Genomic DNA, 18,921 nt, shown 5'->3' on the forward strand with positions numbered 1-18,921 from the left:
CGATGACAATTTCAATTTGTCACGCCTGAAATTAGTGATAAATTTGAGACCGTCGAAGGGAAGATTTTGATTGGCCACCAGTGAGCATTTTAGATTGATTGGTAAATTGGCACAAAAAACATGACTCGACTCTTTGAACAGTAAACAGCCAATGAGCAACGAAACAGATCGTTAAAAACAAAAAAGACCTCACAGATCGACCTGAGATTCGAAGGACAATCATATCTGAATGGTTAGAAAAGATTATTGGCAACACGAAAAAGAGATGGCAATAGAAGAGAGAAAATGTCCTGAACTTCATAGGATTTTTCACTTTCCATTAGAAAAGAATAAAGCAGCATACAGTCAAAATATGATGCAATTAATGACTCATTGCCTCATCAAAGAAACGAGGCAGACATAGTATTGGAATCTTGCACCAGTTTTACCGTAACGAGGATATAGCAGCGTTATGGTATTATGGGAAGTGTTTTACATCGCTGTACAACAAGATGTTTCGTACAGACAAGGAAAAATATTTATAACTTAAAAGGGGCAGGAAGTCTCAGATGCACGTCTGCTAGAGTTGGCAAGAAAGAAGCAGCGTGAGCATTTCGGAGTGAGAAGACCGCAGAGAATGGGTAAACAGCAAACATAAGCGAAGAAAATCGTATATCAGGAACTAATAAGGGACGAGCAAAGACACAGGCAACGAGCAAAGACCTTCCAAAGAGTAAAGCCCTCCAGACGAGCAAAGACCTCCAGACGAGCAAAGACCTCCAGACGAGCAAAGACCTCCAGACGAGCAAAGACCTCCAGACGAGCAAAGACCTCCAGACGAGTAAAGACGCCATGCGGCAGTCACTGTACAAGTATCTGCAGTACGCCAAGAAAGCACCGCAAGAAAACAAAAATATCTCGACGAAACTATTGACTTCATTTGAAAATTCTAAGTTTGTGATAGTAATTTTAGAAATTCCTTAATAAATTGTGACGCGCGCAATGAAATGAATTATTTTCCCTAACAAACTTTAATCAATAGGACGCAATAGACTGATAAAATTAATTATCATCTAATCAGCCAGTAACTTCAACGGGAAACCTTACAATACGTTATAATATGCCTATTATTCAAAATACTTTTAAACATCTCAGACAACGAACAAGGATTCAAGATTTGGTTCCGCGAAAATTTCTTCAAGACATTCTTGCTGAAGGTTTCTGTTTCTCGTTTATATAACAACTTTGAGACTTGAGTGCACATCATCAAACTTACTCCTGTTATTGGGGAAGAACGCACGGTAGGTCACCTCAGCATGTGCATCTAGTCTAAGGACGGGAAAAATGAATTCAAAGAAAGAAGTTTGAATATCGTTGGCACCCGCATAGCCCTATGAATGACGTCATCAAACAGGAAAAAGCCAGTATATTACTCTAATTTGAACGCTAATTGAGGCAATAACTTTTTGAATGCAATCAAGATCTTTAAACGTTAATATGTTACCCGTTGGTAATAAGAGTTACTCTACAAGGGTCTAATACGACCATAATATTCAATATTGTATCAATATCTGCAGTTAGTCACTTCAATAGTCTTCCACAACATGGAGGTTTAACAGGAATATTTGCCTATGTTGCAATACATCACATTGCCTTCACTCAGTACAAGAATAGCAAACACGTCTTTCGATACAATACCAATAAATTATCATTATTATAACTACACGACAACAACACTTGTTTACCATTAATAAAGCTTACATTGATGAGACAAAAATTTAAGTAGCTTGTTAAAAAGTACCGTATGTATGTTATCATCCTTGAATAATCCGACACCAAATACTGATGGAGAACAAAAGCAGTTAAAGTGATACGTAATACGAATCTAATCCATTGTGTCGCTACACTCATCGCTGCAGCAGAACACCAACCCCAACACTAATTATAAACACCGTTTGGAACACCGACAATTATAATCATTGGTAATGTTGGTACGTAACTGTTTCTTCACTTCAATCCTTAACTTCGCAATAATATCAAACCTCAAAGTCGTAACACTGCTAATCCTTAAAGTCAAAACCAAATATAACTAACAAAATTATTACTCATCGATGCAATTAAAACTTTCTAGTCATAACGAGATTCAGTCCTCACGTAATATTCAATTGCACAAAGCACAGCTTCCGTCTCAGCTGAACGACCAGGAACTAAAGCTAATTTAGTGACTTTCTTGAGTGAAAACTTCAGTGAAATACGACAAGTAGTGGAGTATATGGAGTAGTCCAGAGTAGTGGAGTTTATATACTCCAGAAAACTAACGATAAACTCCTAGAGAGAAAACTAAAGCTATCCTGCCGTCGGTCGAGAGTCGATGGCCGACTCTCGTAAGCCACCAAGTAACTACTCAATATCAGGAAATTCTGTTCAAAATACTTTAATGAGCTTCGCAAGTGTAATAAAATAAGCATAATATTCAGACGGCCTAGAGCTCAAGAAGTCGATGCTAAGAAACAAAGCTGTTCTGGATCAGTCTATCCTAATTAAAATTAAACAATCGGAACCTTTACGTCACGGCCAAACTTGTTCATCAAGTTCGAAAAGAATTCAAATTGGACGGGTCTCTGGAGCCTCATTATCAAACAGGCTCCACGAAAGTGGACGGGAAAAGTCCTCGCTGTCCAGTCGAGTGCAGCAGGCCGTAAAGCCAGCCCTCTGACACTCCCCCAGGCGCCTCACCATCCCCACTGCCGCCGTCAACATTGGTTCCTGGTGCGGTTGGTCGCCGCAGGACGTAGACGATGTCACCCACACTCAGTCCGAGCTCGCGGGGACTGCTCGCTGGGAACGCCACGATGCACCGACATCTGCACCACAAGAAAACATTCAACTTTTTTTGTCTGCGAACACATGAACCGTCGTCAAACCTGATCGTATCTAAAGACCTGGGGCCTTACTTTCAAAACTGGCTAACTGAACGTAAGTACTTACGCTCTATTTTCTTGTCTATGATTGGTGGATTTTGCTCGAAAGGCCGTCAATGATAGGCTGATGAACTTACGATCTCTCAACTTTTTATGAAAGTATGGCCCCTGGGCCGTACAGTCAGAAATAGTTAAAAGTTCGTGACAATGACTGCGGCTAGACACTGACTGAACAGTAGCCTATCTAACCACCGCAAGATGGAGCCTGACCTACCTAACACCGACAGGGTAGACCCTAACCTACCTAACCTTGCAGGAAAGACTTTAACCTGCCTAACCCTGACAGGATAGACCATAACATGCCTAACCTTGGCAGTAAGAAAATTAACCTGCCTAATTCTGACAGGATAGACCTTGACCTACCTAACTTGGCAGGAAGAACCCTAACCCACCTAACTTTGACAGGATAGACCCTAACCTACCTAACCTTGGCAGTGAGAAAAATTACCTGCCTAACTGACAGGATAGACCCTAACCTCTCCCTGATGAGAGGGGCTGGCAGTGGCGTGGTGTTGCCAGGAGGTTGCGGGGACGGATGACTAGCGACGTTCACCGGAGGCTGGACGAAGTCCTTGAGATCCTCGAGGCCGACGTCCTACACAGTGAAAAAATAATCATTCACGTTTAACACATGCACGATTATAATACTAAATCAAGTCTATCTAAATTATTTCAGGCTGAGGGAATTTGCGATTTACTATAACCGCGTCCAATGCATTTATCAATAATGCAAAGCTACACGATCCTGCATGATCAGTTGACAATAAGACTTAACTACGACATTACGCTACCGTTTTCTGGTGGAAGGAGGGGGAGGAGCCAAGCGTGGAGGCAGATTGCACTCTGTCGGCATGAAATAAAGTCTGTTAAGTTAAATGGTGTATATATAATACAGTTCTTGGACCAGCGCTCAATTATTTCGAACATTTTCCGCGACCTGAAGCTCCGTAATGTTAATGTATCAGAAGTCAGCTGTGATAAATGGAGATTGGAAACGTGAAACTGGAAATCGAGTTACGATTATTGAGTGCACAACCGTTTTTCGTGATTTACCAGATTACCACTACGTATGGTATTACCTCTACTATTATTACCATTATTTTATTACCACTAGTGACATTACCACTACCTACTACGTATGTTATTACCACCAGTGATATTACCATTATGCACAGCATTACTTCTACTAATATTACCATTAGTAAAATTACCCTACCACTCCCATTACCTTTCAAAATAACCAATTCATTTATAAAAAAATTGTTGTTCCCCTCCACTCAACCAATGACCAATGATTCTCATAATAGATGTTTTGAAGCCATTATAAAAATTTAGTTCCGTTTTTTTGAGAGCTCTGGGCAATGCATTTCACAGAATGTGATTTGCATTGTTTCTCATTATATAATAAAAGTAGAAACCAAGATATATTGAGCAAAATACCAAACCTAAAAAAAGTAATGAGGAAACGAGAGAATAAAATAAATAAAAATATATAGACATCAGCATGCTGACGATAATAAAACTATCCATTATTATAACAAAAAGGAAATTCAATTTAAGTTGTTCATAATTCGTAACGAAAGAAATTATTCATCAGAACACGGGCGACGCTTGGCAAATATGACGCGTTCCTCAGAGTAAACACGTCACAATTTATGATGAAGAGAAATATTGCAAAAATGGTACGTACAGGATTTCGAACAATCCAGAATTTTTCTTTATGAAGAAAACCACACGCCGTTGTATTTTCTATTTTAAATTTTAAGCCAAGCGATTCAAGTAATTTTCTAAGCCATAATCTATGTTAATGAAACCATAAGAGAAATAGATAATTATGCAAGATATAAGCAAAGGAGCAGCACAACTCCTCGGAAGAACTACAAATAAGCAAATTTTGCAGGACGAATGAAGGCCCGTGAGAGACGGACGAACAACAAGGAGATGAACGAGGTACAGAAAGGCTGGAAAATTGACACTACGGACCAGCTAACACTAAAGGATTGGAAACCTGAGGCGTAATGTGAGTAAAATAGGAGCAATAGAGCATCAGATGATGTAGGATGTCCTCTGATGTAAGTGGAGCTCAGGAACATCACTAAGGTTACGCACACAGTGGAAGCAGGTTTGCACGCGCGGGCAACCTGCTCCAACCGGCCACAAGAATGAACATAGGATAATAATGTAAGTGTTCACAGTGAAAACCTGTACGAACAGGCTTCTGTATACTATGGTTTCAGGCGCCAGCCTGAGCAGGTAGCCAGCACGCTGGCAACCTGCTTTCACTGTGTGCGTACCCATAGGGTGTGAGGGCGTGCGGCAGGGTGCAGAGCATAAGCTGAGGGGAGTCAAGTCAGGCTCAGGGGAGCAGCAGCTCAATGAGTGAAGTGAAACAGGAGGAAGTGAAGTAGTGGAGTGAGGCAGAAGGAAGTAGTGGAGTGAGGCAGAAGGAAGTAGTGGAGTGAGGCAGGAGTGAGTCACCTGTCAAGGCGCGCGCTGACGCGACATTCTCCACCAGGCGCCCCAGGGGCCGGGGTCGTCGCGCCTGCACAGAAAGTCGTCACCTCATGCGCACCACACGCGTACACATTACAAGCTAAATTTAATATATATTACATACAGAAATATAGATTTCAAATAATTAAATAAGAATCAGGCACTGAGATATACTCGAAAAAACTAACTTGAAATGAACCAGTCAGAAGAAGTGAGCTGAACTTCGTATTGAAAATTATTTCACTCTTTTAATGTAGGGGGGAAATTCAAGAAAACTGAATTCGGCGCTGTAGCATTCCAAAACATAATATAAAGTTACTTGATAACACGACTAAAGCAGATTGAAATGGAAATATAATGGATCAATTCTCCGGTAGGTGGTAGGATTGAATGGTGATCGTGGCAGTTTATCAAACCACATCAACGTGATTGCAACAGGATGGCAGACTCGTCGATGAGAGTAACAGATCTCAAGTCCCAAATATCCTAGACATTAACTTATAAAAAACTAGAGATTTTGGGTCAGAAACAAATATCCTAGATATTAACTTATAAAAAGTTAGAGATTTTGGATCAGAAACAATCAGAAAGAGATGAAAAATAAGTGAGAAGAATAATGAAGCTGTCAATACGTAAATGACGCCATGTCGGAAATTATAGCTTGACACACGAGGGGTAAAGAATTTTAAAAACTGCCTCGCTGGATATCGTTCTGACGAAAACCAGTATATAAACTTGTGCAGTACGGCGATATAGGAAGAAGCGTTTTTAACAAGACATGGATAATGGAAACCATCAACAAGGCCCAATATTGAAACCAGTTTATTGAGGCAGCACTTATTCATCAAGCCCATTAGAGTAAGGGTACTCATTTTTAGAGTGAGGGTACCAGCGGGCACTGCCAACTATTGAGAAATAGGTACCAAAGTAGCCGTCTTAAGAATATGGTGTTCAAACGTGCAATGCTCGTGAATTTGCTAGAGCAATTTTTCATGATTCCACCCATTCCACTTGCCACCCATTCACATTTCACATGGAGATGCAAAAATTAATATTGGATAAACCTCACGTGGTTAATAGTTCATGAAGAGATTGTATAGAAACAATCCCCTCAATGAAACTGGAAGCTCAATTTAAAAAATGGCAGGAAAATGGCACCGCACGGTGCTTGTTGATAAAGCTTAATGCAAAGAACAGAAATGTTTTATATAACAAAAGAATTAATTCATTTTGAGTGTTGTCGCGATAGAAAAACATGACCGTACAAACCTGGAGGAGCAGACTGATTATTCACATGCACATAATATAGCTCGTTAACACCAAGTTATAGCGTAAACCGACATTAGAGATCTTTACCGGTATTATGCAACAGTAACACTAGCATCACCTGCTCGCATATGTGAAGATCATCGATGATACCAAAAATCAAAACGAGTTTTAAGTCGTGTGAATACCGTAACAGTGTAACCGACTAACCCCGTAATTATATATGTATATACGAGTTGAATATATTATTTAACTGTCTAGAACCGCAAGCTCATGCATATAAAAAGATAGTCACGTTAGACTCTTGTATGATATTTATCGGAACCTGTGCTTCTACCACGACGCAGTTTAAAATTATGCGCGCATATTTCCGTATATTATATTATATCTACAACAGTTTCCATTATTTCTAAATAAACCCTGAAAAGGAACGAGCGTCGGCTTCAAGCAGTTACGGTCGGAGTGACAGCCAAGGCGTATGAATTATTTAAAGGTTTGTTGAACTCGCATCAAGTTTTGGGTCCTAATAATATTACTTTTTTTCTCTAGGAGAAAAAGTCGATGAGTATTTTATTCCGTGGTAATTGAAATTGTGAACGCACAATTAAATGAATTAAAATATTTCAGTAACAATATTAAAAAACAAATTACCAAAAGTTTTTGATGTTGACCTGCAGACAGTCATCTGACCAGCAGACAGTCATCTGACCTGCAGACTGTCATCTGACCAGCAGACAGTCATCTGACCTGCAGACAGTCATCTGACCAGCAGACAGTCATCTGACCNACACAAGAGTAACACTGGCCCCTGCAACACAAGAGTAACACTGGCTCCTGCAACACAAGAGCAACACTGGCCCCTGCAACACAACAGCAACACTGGCTCCTGCAACACAACAGCAACACTGGCTCCTGCAACACAACAGCAACACTGGCTCCTGCAACACAACAGCAACACTGGCTCCTGCAACACAAGAGCAACACTGGCTCCTGCAACACAACAGCAACATCAATCATCAGACGCAGGGACTGTGATATCATTTCCGGCAAATTATCATCATTGCTTAGATATCATTTCTTACCTCGCAATCAGGCACGCCATCGATAAGGTATAAATTTCACTCGAGAATGACTTTTCAAGCACCAATGATGAAATTACGAATAAAATCAATGATAGCAATAACGACAAACTTTGGCTGTCTATCGAGAAACCTTGAAATTAATACGTTAACTATTAAAATGACAGGTTAAGAGCGGGAGCAGCCTGGATGTAGTTTCAGATCTTGTGCGTGGCTAGACAATTATTACCTCCTCAACAACGATAGATCACAAACACTTCACATGATGTAAAGCCAATAATTTAACACGAACGAGGAGCTAATACCGAGCAGGCTGGAGGTAATTGCCGGGGAAGACGCCCGTCTTGTGGGTGGTGAGGCAGCGCCCTTTGTACCAGCCGTCATGGCAGCGCTGCGTCACGGCGTACAGGCCGCCCTTCGTCAGCGCCACCTCGTCTGCCTTCTGCGGCACGTATGGGAACCGTGCCACGTATCTGCACGGCATTATTATAGTTATTCTTTAAATAAATAGAGACATCACTGAAAAGAAAGGAATATCTGCAGCACCGTCGTTTCAACACAAACATTCGAAAATTAATTGAATTTACTTTACTATTTTTACAAAGGAAAAGCTAAAAAAATCTCACAGCATTGCCATGTTATTGGAGGCGATCTTGGCAGCAGAGGCCGGCAAGCCTGCGTTGGCAGGAATAGTGAGAGGTGGCAACAAGTCGTCGTGGATGTTGCCGGCTGAGAGAGGGGCCATGTTGCCGGCTGAGAGAGGGGCGATGTTGCCGGCTGAGAGGGGGGCAATGGTGCTGGCTGAGAGAGGGGCGATGTTGCCTACAGAAACGGGGACGTCTGAGCACTGCTCACTGGGGGGCGCCGCAGGTGAGATGGACTGCAGAGAAGAGCCGTGACTGCCACGGCGAGGCAGGGTGCTGCTGGCGCGAGGTTGGGTCACGGCAGGTTGGCTGATAAACAGAGAATAAATTATATCTTGAACCATGCATAAATGTTTGGGAGGACGATTAAAAAGTAGGCAATAATTCAAATTTATGAGGCTGGTACAGGAGAGTATGAAAAGTTCTAAGATATATTTACTTTCAATGTAACATATTTTTTATACAACAATGGGATGAAAATTGGTGATTGGTAGCGGCAGAAGACCATGAGCTACCATGTATGGTAAATTGTCTGTCACAATGTTAAGATATAAAAAAGAAGTACTCAATTTTAATAACATGAACGGAAATTAATTCTGATATCTAAGAGCACATTTCCTTAACACTTTGACTACGATTGCTTCATCTTGTACTATTATTTCATTTTTTGTACTGTTTTTAAACAGAGTTGCCAGACGGTCATTTTTTTCCGGACAAATTCTGTGAATTAGTTTTTCTCAATTGCGTTGGCTGGCAAAAATTTATGATAGAGGTAGGTACTTCCTAATTAAATTTTATGATAGAGGTACTTCCTAATTAATTAAATTAATACTGCAAAAAGCAAATAGATGGAATTTTTATAGCGGAACCTACAAATAAACTAGTATATATTGAGTTATCGGCCCTTTTTGGCCTGTTTTGTTCTCGGATTTGGCCGATTTTAGGCAACCCAAATTATGTACCACTACGTCCTGGAGAAATATATTTTGTGCTTCGGAGTCAACGTGTTAAAATACTCAATGGTCTACTAAGAACAAAAGGAAATACCATAATCTTCAGTATGAAGTTCAACACCATAAATTCATCAGTAGTGCAGCAAATGAATCACATCAATTACCTGGTCTCAGCCGTTGTCCCTGCAGGCTCGAGACTGGGAAGGACTTGCAGGAGGGCGGCAGCGGCAGCGTTGAGCTGCACGAAGGATACAGGGAAGATCCCCGTCTGTCCTGCCAGGGAACCTTCCGCCCAGTTGTGGTCCACACGACGACTAACGGCCAACACCTCACCCTGCCCAAATTTATTATTAGGGAGAATATATAATAATTACTTAAAATGCTCATAATCAAAATTATGATATCATATTTTATAATATTTTATATTATAAAATATTATTACTTCTGATGACTGATAACTTGGATGTACCGTAAGACGCGGTGAAATATCAAAGCAATTGATGGAGAATCAATTATCTTATCAGAAGTAAAATAAGTGGCCAAATTAAGTAAAATAAGTGGCCAAATTATCAAGGGCGCAGATAAAATACTAATAAATGATTTGAAATAACATACCTTTCCAGTAATTAAGACAAGAAAATATATCTTTTTTTTAGTAAACATAGATAGTATTTAGACAAGGAAATAAATCCTTAAGAAAACCAATAAAAAAATGAATCACTGAACTATTTTAAGAAATCCTGCAAATCTGAAATACTAACCTTGTTGAAGCTAAGGCAGCTGGCCGCGGGGCCCTGGGAAGCATCAGGCATTTTGAAGTCATAGAGAGCAACGGCCTGAGGGAGCGCGTCTGAGGGCAGAGGCTGGACGTAGGAGGAGGGGAGGAAGCCTTGTCTTCCACCACACTCCCCCACCACCCAATTGTTGTCCACCACGCGCACCACCGTTACTATGGCGCCCTTCTGCACACTCAGGTCTCTGCCATAACAGAGCCCATTCAAAATGTCATCATTGATCATAAATGAGACACTTCAAGTCCTAATTTGTCAGCAAACATAACATATATAGTATTCCATGATGATACTGTAACACCGCATGATTGTTTCACATACGTACGTGATATGTTTGTTCTGAATTTTGCTGAGGTGTCTTCTTGCCTTACCAGTTCAATTTTCTCATAGCCAATTGCAAATATACACAAACATCTTTGCCAAGCTTTAGAAAAAATTTCTGTGCTTTAAAGTTTCATGAAAAATGTTCACAGATAATAAAATACTAGACGGTCAATTCAAGCCTACTAAAGTATTTACATGATAATTTTGCATTTATTTTTTTCATTTCATAAAAAGAAATAGTTTTTAGCACCTACCTTTCATTGTTGCCTGAGTAGTTGAAGAGAGCGCGGGCAAACACAGGAGCAGCGAGCTGGAAATGATCAACCATCAGCTGGGAAGAAATATTCATGCCCCTCATGAATAATGCCCAATTTACTTATCATGATGATGGTAACAACGTGAAAATGTGTTCAAATGGTAACATTGTTTCACATTAGAATTTCACCATTTGATCAGCATAAGGCTAGAAAGCTTAATATGTTGGGTACAGATTAGAAATGCATCTTATTGAAATAATTTATATCATAAATTCATGAATAAATAGAAAATTTTAAAAACTTTAGCAATAGGATGGGATTTTTATGTTAGGTAATAAAATAGATTGAATTATGGTACAATAGAAATATTTTTAGAAGAATAGCGACCTAAACTATTGGACTTTGGTAACAATTACATGGTCCTGCATTGGCATCATTCACTTTCATTAGCATTGCAGTGGAATCTTGAATTCTGGAGTGACACTTTGCATCTATTGACTGCTGCCTGTCAATGACATTAATGTAAAAGTTTTATTTTGAATCACTAATGGAAGTCAGGAGCGCATGGATCTAGAGACTGAGGCATCCAAGCAGTGCCACTCAGCATGGAACCAATTTTTATGGAAAAAATCAGGTCAACCAATACAATATTGCTCAAGCAGGTTAAGCTGTAAGAGCCTTCAGGGAGTACAGAAACTTTGTGTTTTCTTTGTAAATTTTAGCTGATTCTGGATTTCCTGCCATTCTACTCAATAATATACCAAAGCATTGCAGTGGAGATGATTATAATATTTCAAAATAATTCTCATTCTACTAGCTATAGGAATGTGGTTGTGAAAGCCAACCATTTATTTTAATTTTATAAAAAAGTATACAATGTAAAAATCTTCTTCAAATAATTGAAATTATAGTCCTGCAATTTGTTCTAGGAAGAAAACTGTCTGACCATAGAGCCTGTCATGAAGATGAATATCAAACAAGACACTTGGATACTAAAATATTCTATATAAATTCAAGTTAATATTGGTCATATAGGTACTACAAGTCCTTTAATTAGAAGTACTAACCTGGGGTTTAGCTGATGACAGAGCCAGAGGTGATGTGGAAGAGACAAAAGATCCAAGATGAGAAGCAGAGAGGCCTGAGTTGGTACCAAAAACTGGTGTGATGCTCCGACTGTTTGGAGCAGTCTGAGAGAGTGGTGCTACAGTGCCTAAATTTGTCATCTGATCACTAATGGATGAAGTGCCACCAGAGATAAGTGAAGATGATGTGAGCATCAAATTATCTGTTGAAGAAGCAGAAGGAAGAGCCACACCAGAAGCAAAGAAGGGAGGAAGTGGGCTAAAAGATGTAGATGTGTTTAAACTAGATGTAAAATTTGAGACACTTCTGACTGATGTTTGACTTGGGAAGATAGGTGTGCTTTGAGTGGTAGCAACAGGAAGAACAGAGTTGTGTACAGATGTTGTGGCTGGAGAAGCTGTTCTTGAAGAGAATGAAGTTTGAGAGAGCACAGATATGTTGGACTGTTGGGCAGCATTTGCACTGTTGGAAGACCAGACTCCTACCCCAGTCAAAGCTGAACTGCTCCCAAAAACATTTACACTTGGCAAAGAAGAGGAAGATGAGTCAGATGGCAAAGCACTACTTGGTAAAAGACCACTAGAAGTGTCAGAGGCTAAGGAATCCTCCAAATTACTCTCTCTATGATTAGTACTAAATGGAATTGATTGGGCTTGTTCATTTAAAATAAGAGAATCGGAAACCCTAGCAGTCAAGGACTGAATATGATGTAAATTTTGTTGTAGCATCTGATTTGACAAGCAAGTCTGAGAGGCATTGCTGTTTGCAATTCCAGATAAACTTGGAGTAGATATTGGATGCACTAGAGGAGACACAGAGCTGGAACTGGAATTAAATGATATGGGAGAAGACATGATAGATGACTGATAACCAGGCTCAGATGGACTATTGAAAAATGGATTCAAAGAATTTCTTAGACACAATGTGGTGGAAGTCAAGTCTGTATTTGTAGATGAGGAAGAAGCAACAGAATTCAAGGAAGAGTTGATGGAAGCAGGACCAGGCAATGCACAAATGGCACTTAATGAACTTGAGCTCGAGTCTAAGCTCTGGAAAGTGGATCTGCCTGGTGATGATTGAAAATTTGATGGCAATGTCCCACAAGCACTAACATTGGGCTTATCATAAAGCTTGAGTATATATGAGTAATCAGTGGTGGCAGGTGGCAAGGTACCGGTATTTGATGCCAAATTAACATTACTTGAATGTTGAGTAGTGTTTGGTCTGTTTTTCAAGCCCTCAAGTATCCTTATGAGGAGAAGATTTGTGGGCAGACGGTCGATGGGAATATTCACCAGCACACGACACTCAGGACACAGCAATTCCTGCACACATTGACATGAATTTGATTTACATATAGGTACAAGTTATACAAACTTTTTATGTCTTAATTTACAAAGATGCATTTAAAGCAGGGAATTCTAATCTTGGAATATTAATAGAATGATACACATTCAGGTCAGTGATCAAATCTATCACAATACCATGACAATGTTTTAAGGACATTATCTGAAAGCCCTAAAAATAGAAGGAAAGTTATAGTCGAAGCTCCAATAGAAGGTACAGTAACCTGCATTTTCTTGACTGTAAAGCAAGGAACAACTGCACAATGCAGGCTTGAGAACAACAAATGCATTATATGCTTATAAATGGGGCTAGTATTGGCTGTGAGTATGTGCTGCAAGTTTTTACTCTCAGTTTTACATTTGGTAAACAGTATTTTTGCTTCTGCAAGTGCCAGTGTGGAGTTGGAAGCAGTCAAGCAAGGTCTGTACATGGTGGAATATGAAGCCTAATGGTGATAACAAGTTTGAGGAGGTGTTTGATGAAGGAGCTTGTGGCATATCTGCCACTCATACTGAGGAGGTGAAAAAATTGGTAGATCATAGAGTGTGGGTGAGTGACCCAATAAGTTCTAATTCAAGTTTCAAAACACTACTTTCTTAATTAGTTTTTGTTGTAATATTCATTATGACATACATTTCACATTAGATTGTATTTTTGGAATATCTATGGGAACTGTTCAATGTCATCTGAACACTTTTTAACATTCTGAGAATCGTTTTTGTTGAGACGAGGCAGTGTTCATAACATTGGAAACACTTGCCCAAAGCAGGATACAGAGCAACACAGAGGTTCACACTATGGCAGCCGCAGCTCTACTGCTGGTACTTGACCGCACATTAACAACCTGAAGTGCTTGAGACGCAATAGCATCACCTACTTACATCTGAAGAATAAATCATCACAATATTTGGAGTGCAAAAACTTGCGGTGAATACTCTGAACTAATATTAGCCCAGTGGATAAGCACCAATTGAGCCAAAGATTCCATAGTAGTAGGGTAGATGTGTGGTAAAATATAATTCCATCAAGCTTCTTCACAAATCTTGATTTATCATTAATATGGCTCAGTACAAATTAATGATATGAACTTGATATCAGCCCACCTTAATATAACATTATAACATGCATGTAATGGATATGTACCGTCAACCGGGGTAATTCGGGACGATTTTGAGCGTTTTTTGTTAATAACTTCTTACGATGAAACATTTCATAAACAAGTTTAGGCTCATTTTATAGCTCTTTGCGAGGGCTATCGAATGGCATTGTCAAAAAAATTCCATATGCTATTCCTAAGGTGCCAGAAGCAAAAAAAGAGTGTCCCGAACTTTATACTACATAGATAGGAAAAATGTTGACGTTTACGCCACTATTTTTAGTTTTGCAATATTCCAATTAGTTTTGCTACTATAACAGTTTTACGCCGTGTCGGAGGACTGTCCCGAATTACCCCGCCAGTCCCGAGTTACCCCGGTTGACGGTACCAATCCAAATAAGATTGATTTTTTATAGGTCATTTGTGGCTAGACCCCTAACCTAATGTGGAAAACATTTATATAGGTACCCCATGAGCCACAACTGGATTTCTGGAGCAACAAATTTGTTGTTTTTGAAATAATGAATTTTTTACTTTTCAATATATGAATTCATTTTTTGAGCACACACATGATCGACATGAAGGATCGACACGAGTCTTTTTCCCAAACTATGTAAAGCCTTTTTTTAAGCCACTAACTCATTTGTCACACAATGTAAAAAATCTCTTTTAAGACCATAGGAATACCAAGAAAAATTTTCTTCACTTAACCAAGCAATTAGGAATGCTACTACACATTTCTTTCAAATTTAGTCAAAGAAACAATATTATTATAATACAACCTGACATGACTGCAATTATGAGATCATCAACAAAATTCTTTTAATGAAGTCACTGTGCATGGTATTTTGTCTTGAGTCTGGGACAGAAGTTCCATAGTGGTAAAGCGAAGAGTGTTTAGACTCTTCCTCAAGTTCAATTTTGAGTCCTACAAGTACCTAGACCATGGATACTAGCATTATCATGCATAAGATATTGGTTTAAATTTTGAGTAAATGAGGAAATGAAAAATAAACTCATTCTAAAAGAATTTCTGGTTTGCCACAATGGACAGAACTGCAGCAGCTAAAATTTCATAAATTGACATTTGCAAGCCATAATAGTTATAAATTTACCAAAATACAGGATTTTGAAGGAATTATATTTCAGAAGAAAGGAGGATAGCTCCAATCCTGCCTGCAACTAGACATGAATGACTAAGGCTACTATATACTAATGATGCAATAATGATCAGAATACAAATAACACATACCTTATGAGACTTCATTATATCATTGAGACATCCATAACAAAATGTGTGCTGGCAGGGCAATACACGAGCAGTACTGTCCAGCTGATTCAAGCAGACTGAGCACTCAAGCACATCAACAAGTAAGTCCTCCATGCTTCAAAGTTTATTTTAGCTTCTAAGTTCTAGTTTTACATGAAAACTTGTTGGTTCCTCAAATAAGTTGAGTTGAAATCCTGAGCAATGGACATCAATTTTGCCTAGTATCCTGAAAAGAACAAACAATGCAATCATACTGAATTAGAAAATCTCTAAGAAAAAAGTTCAGTAAGGGAAACAAACTAGACATATCAAATAAAAAAAAATGAGCACCTGAAGCTCAAAATGTCTAAATAACCCATATTTTCTTGTAATTTTATGACCTGCAGCAATATATCACAATTTGGAATGCAATTCTAGATCATTCGAGGTCACAGCATTTAAAAAATTAGAAATTTTGGTTTCTAATTTTCTATATTAAACAACTACAAGAAATTGGCTTAGGATATTACATAATTAAAAATACAGCCATTTCTTCTCCTCTGTTCAAAATTGAAGGAGCTCTGGAGACTCCTTCAAGGTAGTCACTTGACAGGATAGTGCTCAGGGCTATACAATTGATGTCGTCAATGCCTGATGATTGACATGAACACAAGTGCTTCATAATCAATTTACAATGCCCACTGATTGACAATGATGCATGCGTGAACGAAAGATGTGACCAACACCCAGGGTTGGTGATTTTTTTAGTTTGAAAAAAAATAAAAAATCAACAATTTTTCTATTTTTTCATGATTTTTTATTCATTTGATTTTTTCAGCTTTTTGTCTTTTTGAAAGGTTATTTTTTTTATGTTGCAATTAGCCTACTAATAATAACAGTATATGGATCATAATGGATGGCTAAAAAAGGCACTTATTGCCTTCAATAATGGCCAACAGGCCAAGGTGGTGTTTACCACTGTGGGATTTTTGGGTAAACAATTATTGATAAGTCTATTCATTAGCTTTGTAAAGTTTGTATGGAGCAAGGTAATAAGCTAAATAATGACCATTTTAACTGGCTTCAATATACAGCAACGCTTCTGGAATCTTCTAAACATTAAAGAGTCACATAACATAGGAAGCTGATAGCACAGTGCACAACACTATCAATAGATCTACTAGTTTCATGTCTTACAAATCTACCAGACTCTACCCTCTATATAAACTGACTAGTAGTGACCGAGTGACTGACTGGACTGTTCCCATTAGAACTCAGACCAATTAACCAATACTAAACATAAACTGAACGATAACCAAACAAACCTCAAACGACTTGAAATGAGACTACGTAATGTTATGAGAAAAGCTAACACTGTTTGAAATAAACATGTGCACAATTCAAACATTTTATTTCCATTCCCTGCATTTAATTATTTTATATATAGTTTTATAACTGTAATTGCTTTGTTTCTAGTTTTAAATTCATATATTTAAATATTGAAATTAAATATTTTAATAAAAATACTTGTATTAGGGTGGAAAATCTTTCCAATTGCCTAAAAGGTCAATACAATCTCAACTTCTCAATATACAGGGTGGGGCAGAACTGATTGAGCAGTTTCGAGGCAAAATAAAAGAGTAATGGAGGTACCTAAAGAAGAACGTTTATTTTCCTTGAGGTTAGCATAACATACCATTTAGAATATAGTCAGATGGGGTAAGACAGGACCAAAATCACTAACAAGCCTGTAGCATCTATACCATGAATAACTAAAAAACCACAAACCTATCACAAAGTGTAGTTATGCAATGGGCTTCTAAGCTACAACTCAGACGTTTTGCATCTAACATAGGTAGTTTTCTGTACAGATTAAAAAAAGTGAGTAAGAAAAAAAAGTGAGTAAGAAGTGAGTTACTCCAGGCTGGAGTAAGAAAGGACCAACTGGTAATTCTTATGTTACAAGGTTTTTAATAAAAGTACAAACCTGATATTCAATATTATCCATCTAGAAACACATTATTTGATTAAACAACCACTTGTTACTGTTTTGTGTTGCAGGAATTCAACTCTAATATCAGTCACATTGAAGTTTTTGTCACGAGAAAACTTTGTTAAGCATAGTAATAGTGGGTTGGATTTGGTTCATCATAGAGCACTGCTAAATGCTTCATGTATATTACATTAGTGTCATTGTCTGAAATATTTATCAAATTGGTAATAAAACCAATGGATAATAACTTAAGTGTCAGAAGTCATGTGTTTCCTTGCTAACTGCATTTGTGGTGCACTTCTTTAAATATAGCTCATGCCCTCTCACAGAGGTGTGATCATAATTATTTTTCATGTTTCACACAATGATTTTTCCCCCAGCTAATCTTGCACATAGTTTTGCAGCTCACTAATGGGAATAGACATCCCTATTTTCTATATCCCTTTGATGCAATTTAAAATGGTGCACTAAATTTCTCTAATTAAAAGCTAACAAGTTATAATGAAGTTTGAGCAAAAGATAAAAATTTTGACCAAAATACTCCATGTACTACACAACAATTACAATATATTCATTTAAAAACTATTTTTGATAAACTAGGGTAATAGAGGACCATTTGTGGGGTAAGACAGGACCTTTTGTGAGGTAAGATAGGACCACTTGTGTGGTAAAACAGGATCATTTAGTGGTCCCGTCTTACCCCATGTCTGGTCCTTTTTTACCCCATTTTAGAATACATGTCAGGCAGTGATGGTAGCAGGTAGGAATGCCTAGTATGTCTACAAAGTTGCCTTTTACTTGAGGTTACCTGCCTACATCCACAAACCTGGCCAACAATTTTTTTGTCATTAGACAGAGCTTATTTCCCAAACAGGGTTAACTATTTTCTGACCCTTCTTTACATAGGTTTTCTTTATAAATTAGCCAGAAATTCATTATTTGCAGAAGAGGGTTGCCACAAACACTGAAATGACAGGCAATGATTGTTCTAACATATTCTTTTGTCAAATTGAATTCAGTGCAATTAGAATGCATGCCATGGGCTGGTCCTTTCTTGCCCCATGAAGGGTGCGATCCTGTCTTACCCCATTTGACTATACAGCAATCCCTTGATTAACGCGGTTAATAAATCCCCGAGTTTTACCGTGTTAAGCAAAACCGCGCTAATCAAACTTAAGAATATATGGGAATAATTATAATGAATCCTCAAAAATAGCAAAGGAAAGGAAAATTATGTAGTTTGATAAAAGTGAGCAGTAGATATGGCAGTGATCTTGACCAGTTGAAGGCTAGCGAGTAACTAGCCCTTTACGCACTGAATTATGTTTCAAAAGTGAAAAAAACAATCTGAATTACTTTTCAGATCACGTGCAGTCTTTGTGT

General features: G+C 38.4%; 1 protein-coding gene across 1 annotated transcript; it reads right to left on the reverse strand.

The window, feature by feature from the left end:
• Positions 1-1,448: 1,448 nt before the first annotated feature.
• On the reverse strand, positions 1,449-15,793 carry LOC108678017 (E3 ubiquitin-protein ligase SH3RF3). Its single transcript, XM_018166347.2, has 12 exons — positions 15,549-15,793; positions 11,835-13,178; positions 10,765-10,841; positions 10,157-10,373; positions 9,560-9,729; positions 8,425-8,751; positions 8,104-8,271; positions 7,467-7,527; positions 5,439-5,521; positions 3,752-3,803; positions 3,437-3,555; positions 1,449-2,843 (listed from the first exon to the last, which is right to left on the reverse strand). The coding sequence occupies exons 1-12, from the start codon at positions 15,678-15,680 to the stop codon at positions 2,615-2,617; spliced, it is 2,979 nt and encodes a 992-aa protein (XP_018021836.1). The 5' UTR covers positions 15,681-15,793; the 3' UTR covers positions 1,449-2,614.
• Positions 15,794-18,921: the final 3,128 nt, after the last annotated feature.

The sequence above is a fragment of the Hyalella azteca genome, unplaced genomic scaffold (genome assembly GCF_000764305.2).
Source record: "Hyalella azteca isolate HAZT.00-mixed unplaced genomic scaffold, Hazt_2.0.2 contig8314, whole genome shotgun sequence".
Lineage (NCBI taxonomy): Eukaryota > Metazoa > Arthropoda > Malacostraca > Amphipoda > Hyalellidae > Hyalella > Hyalella azteca.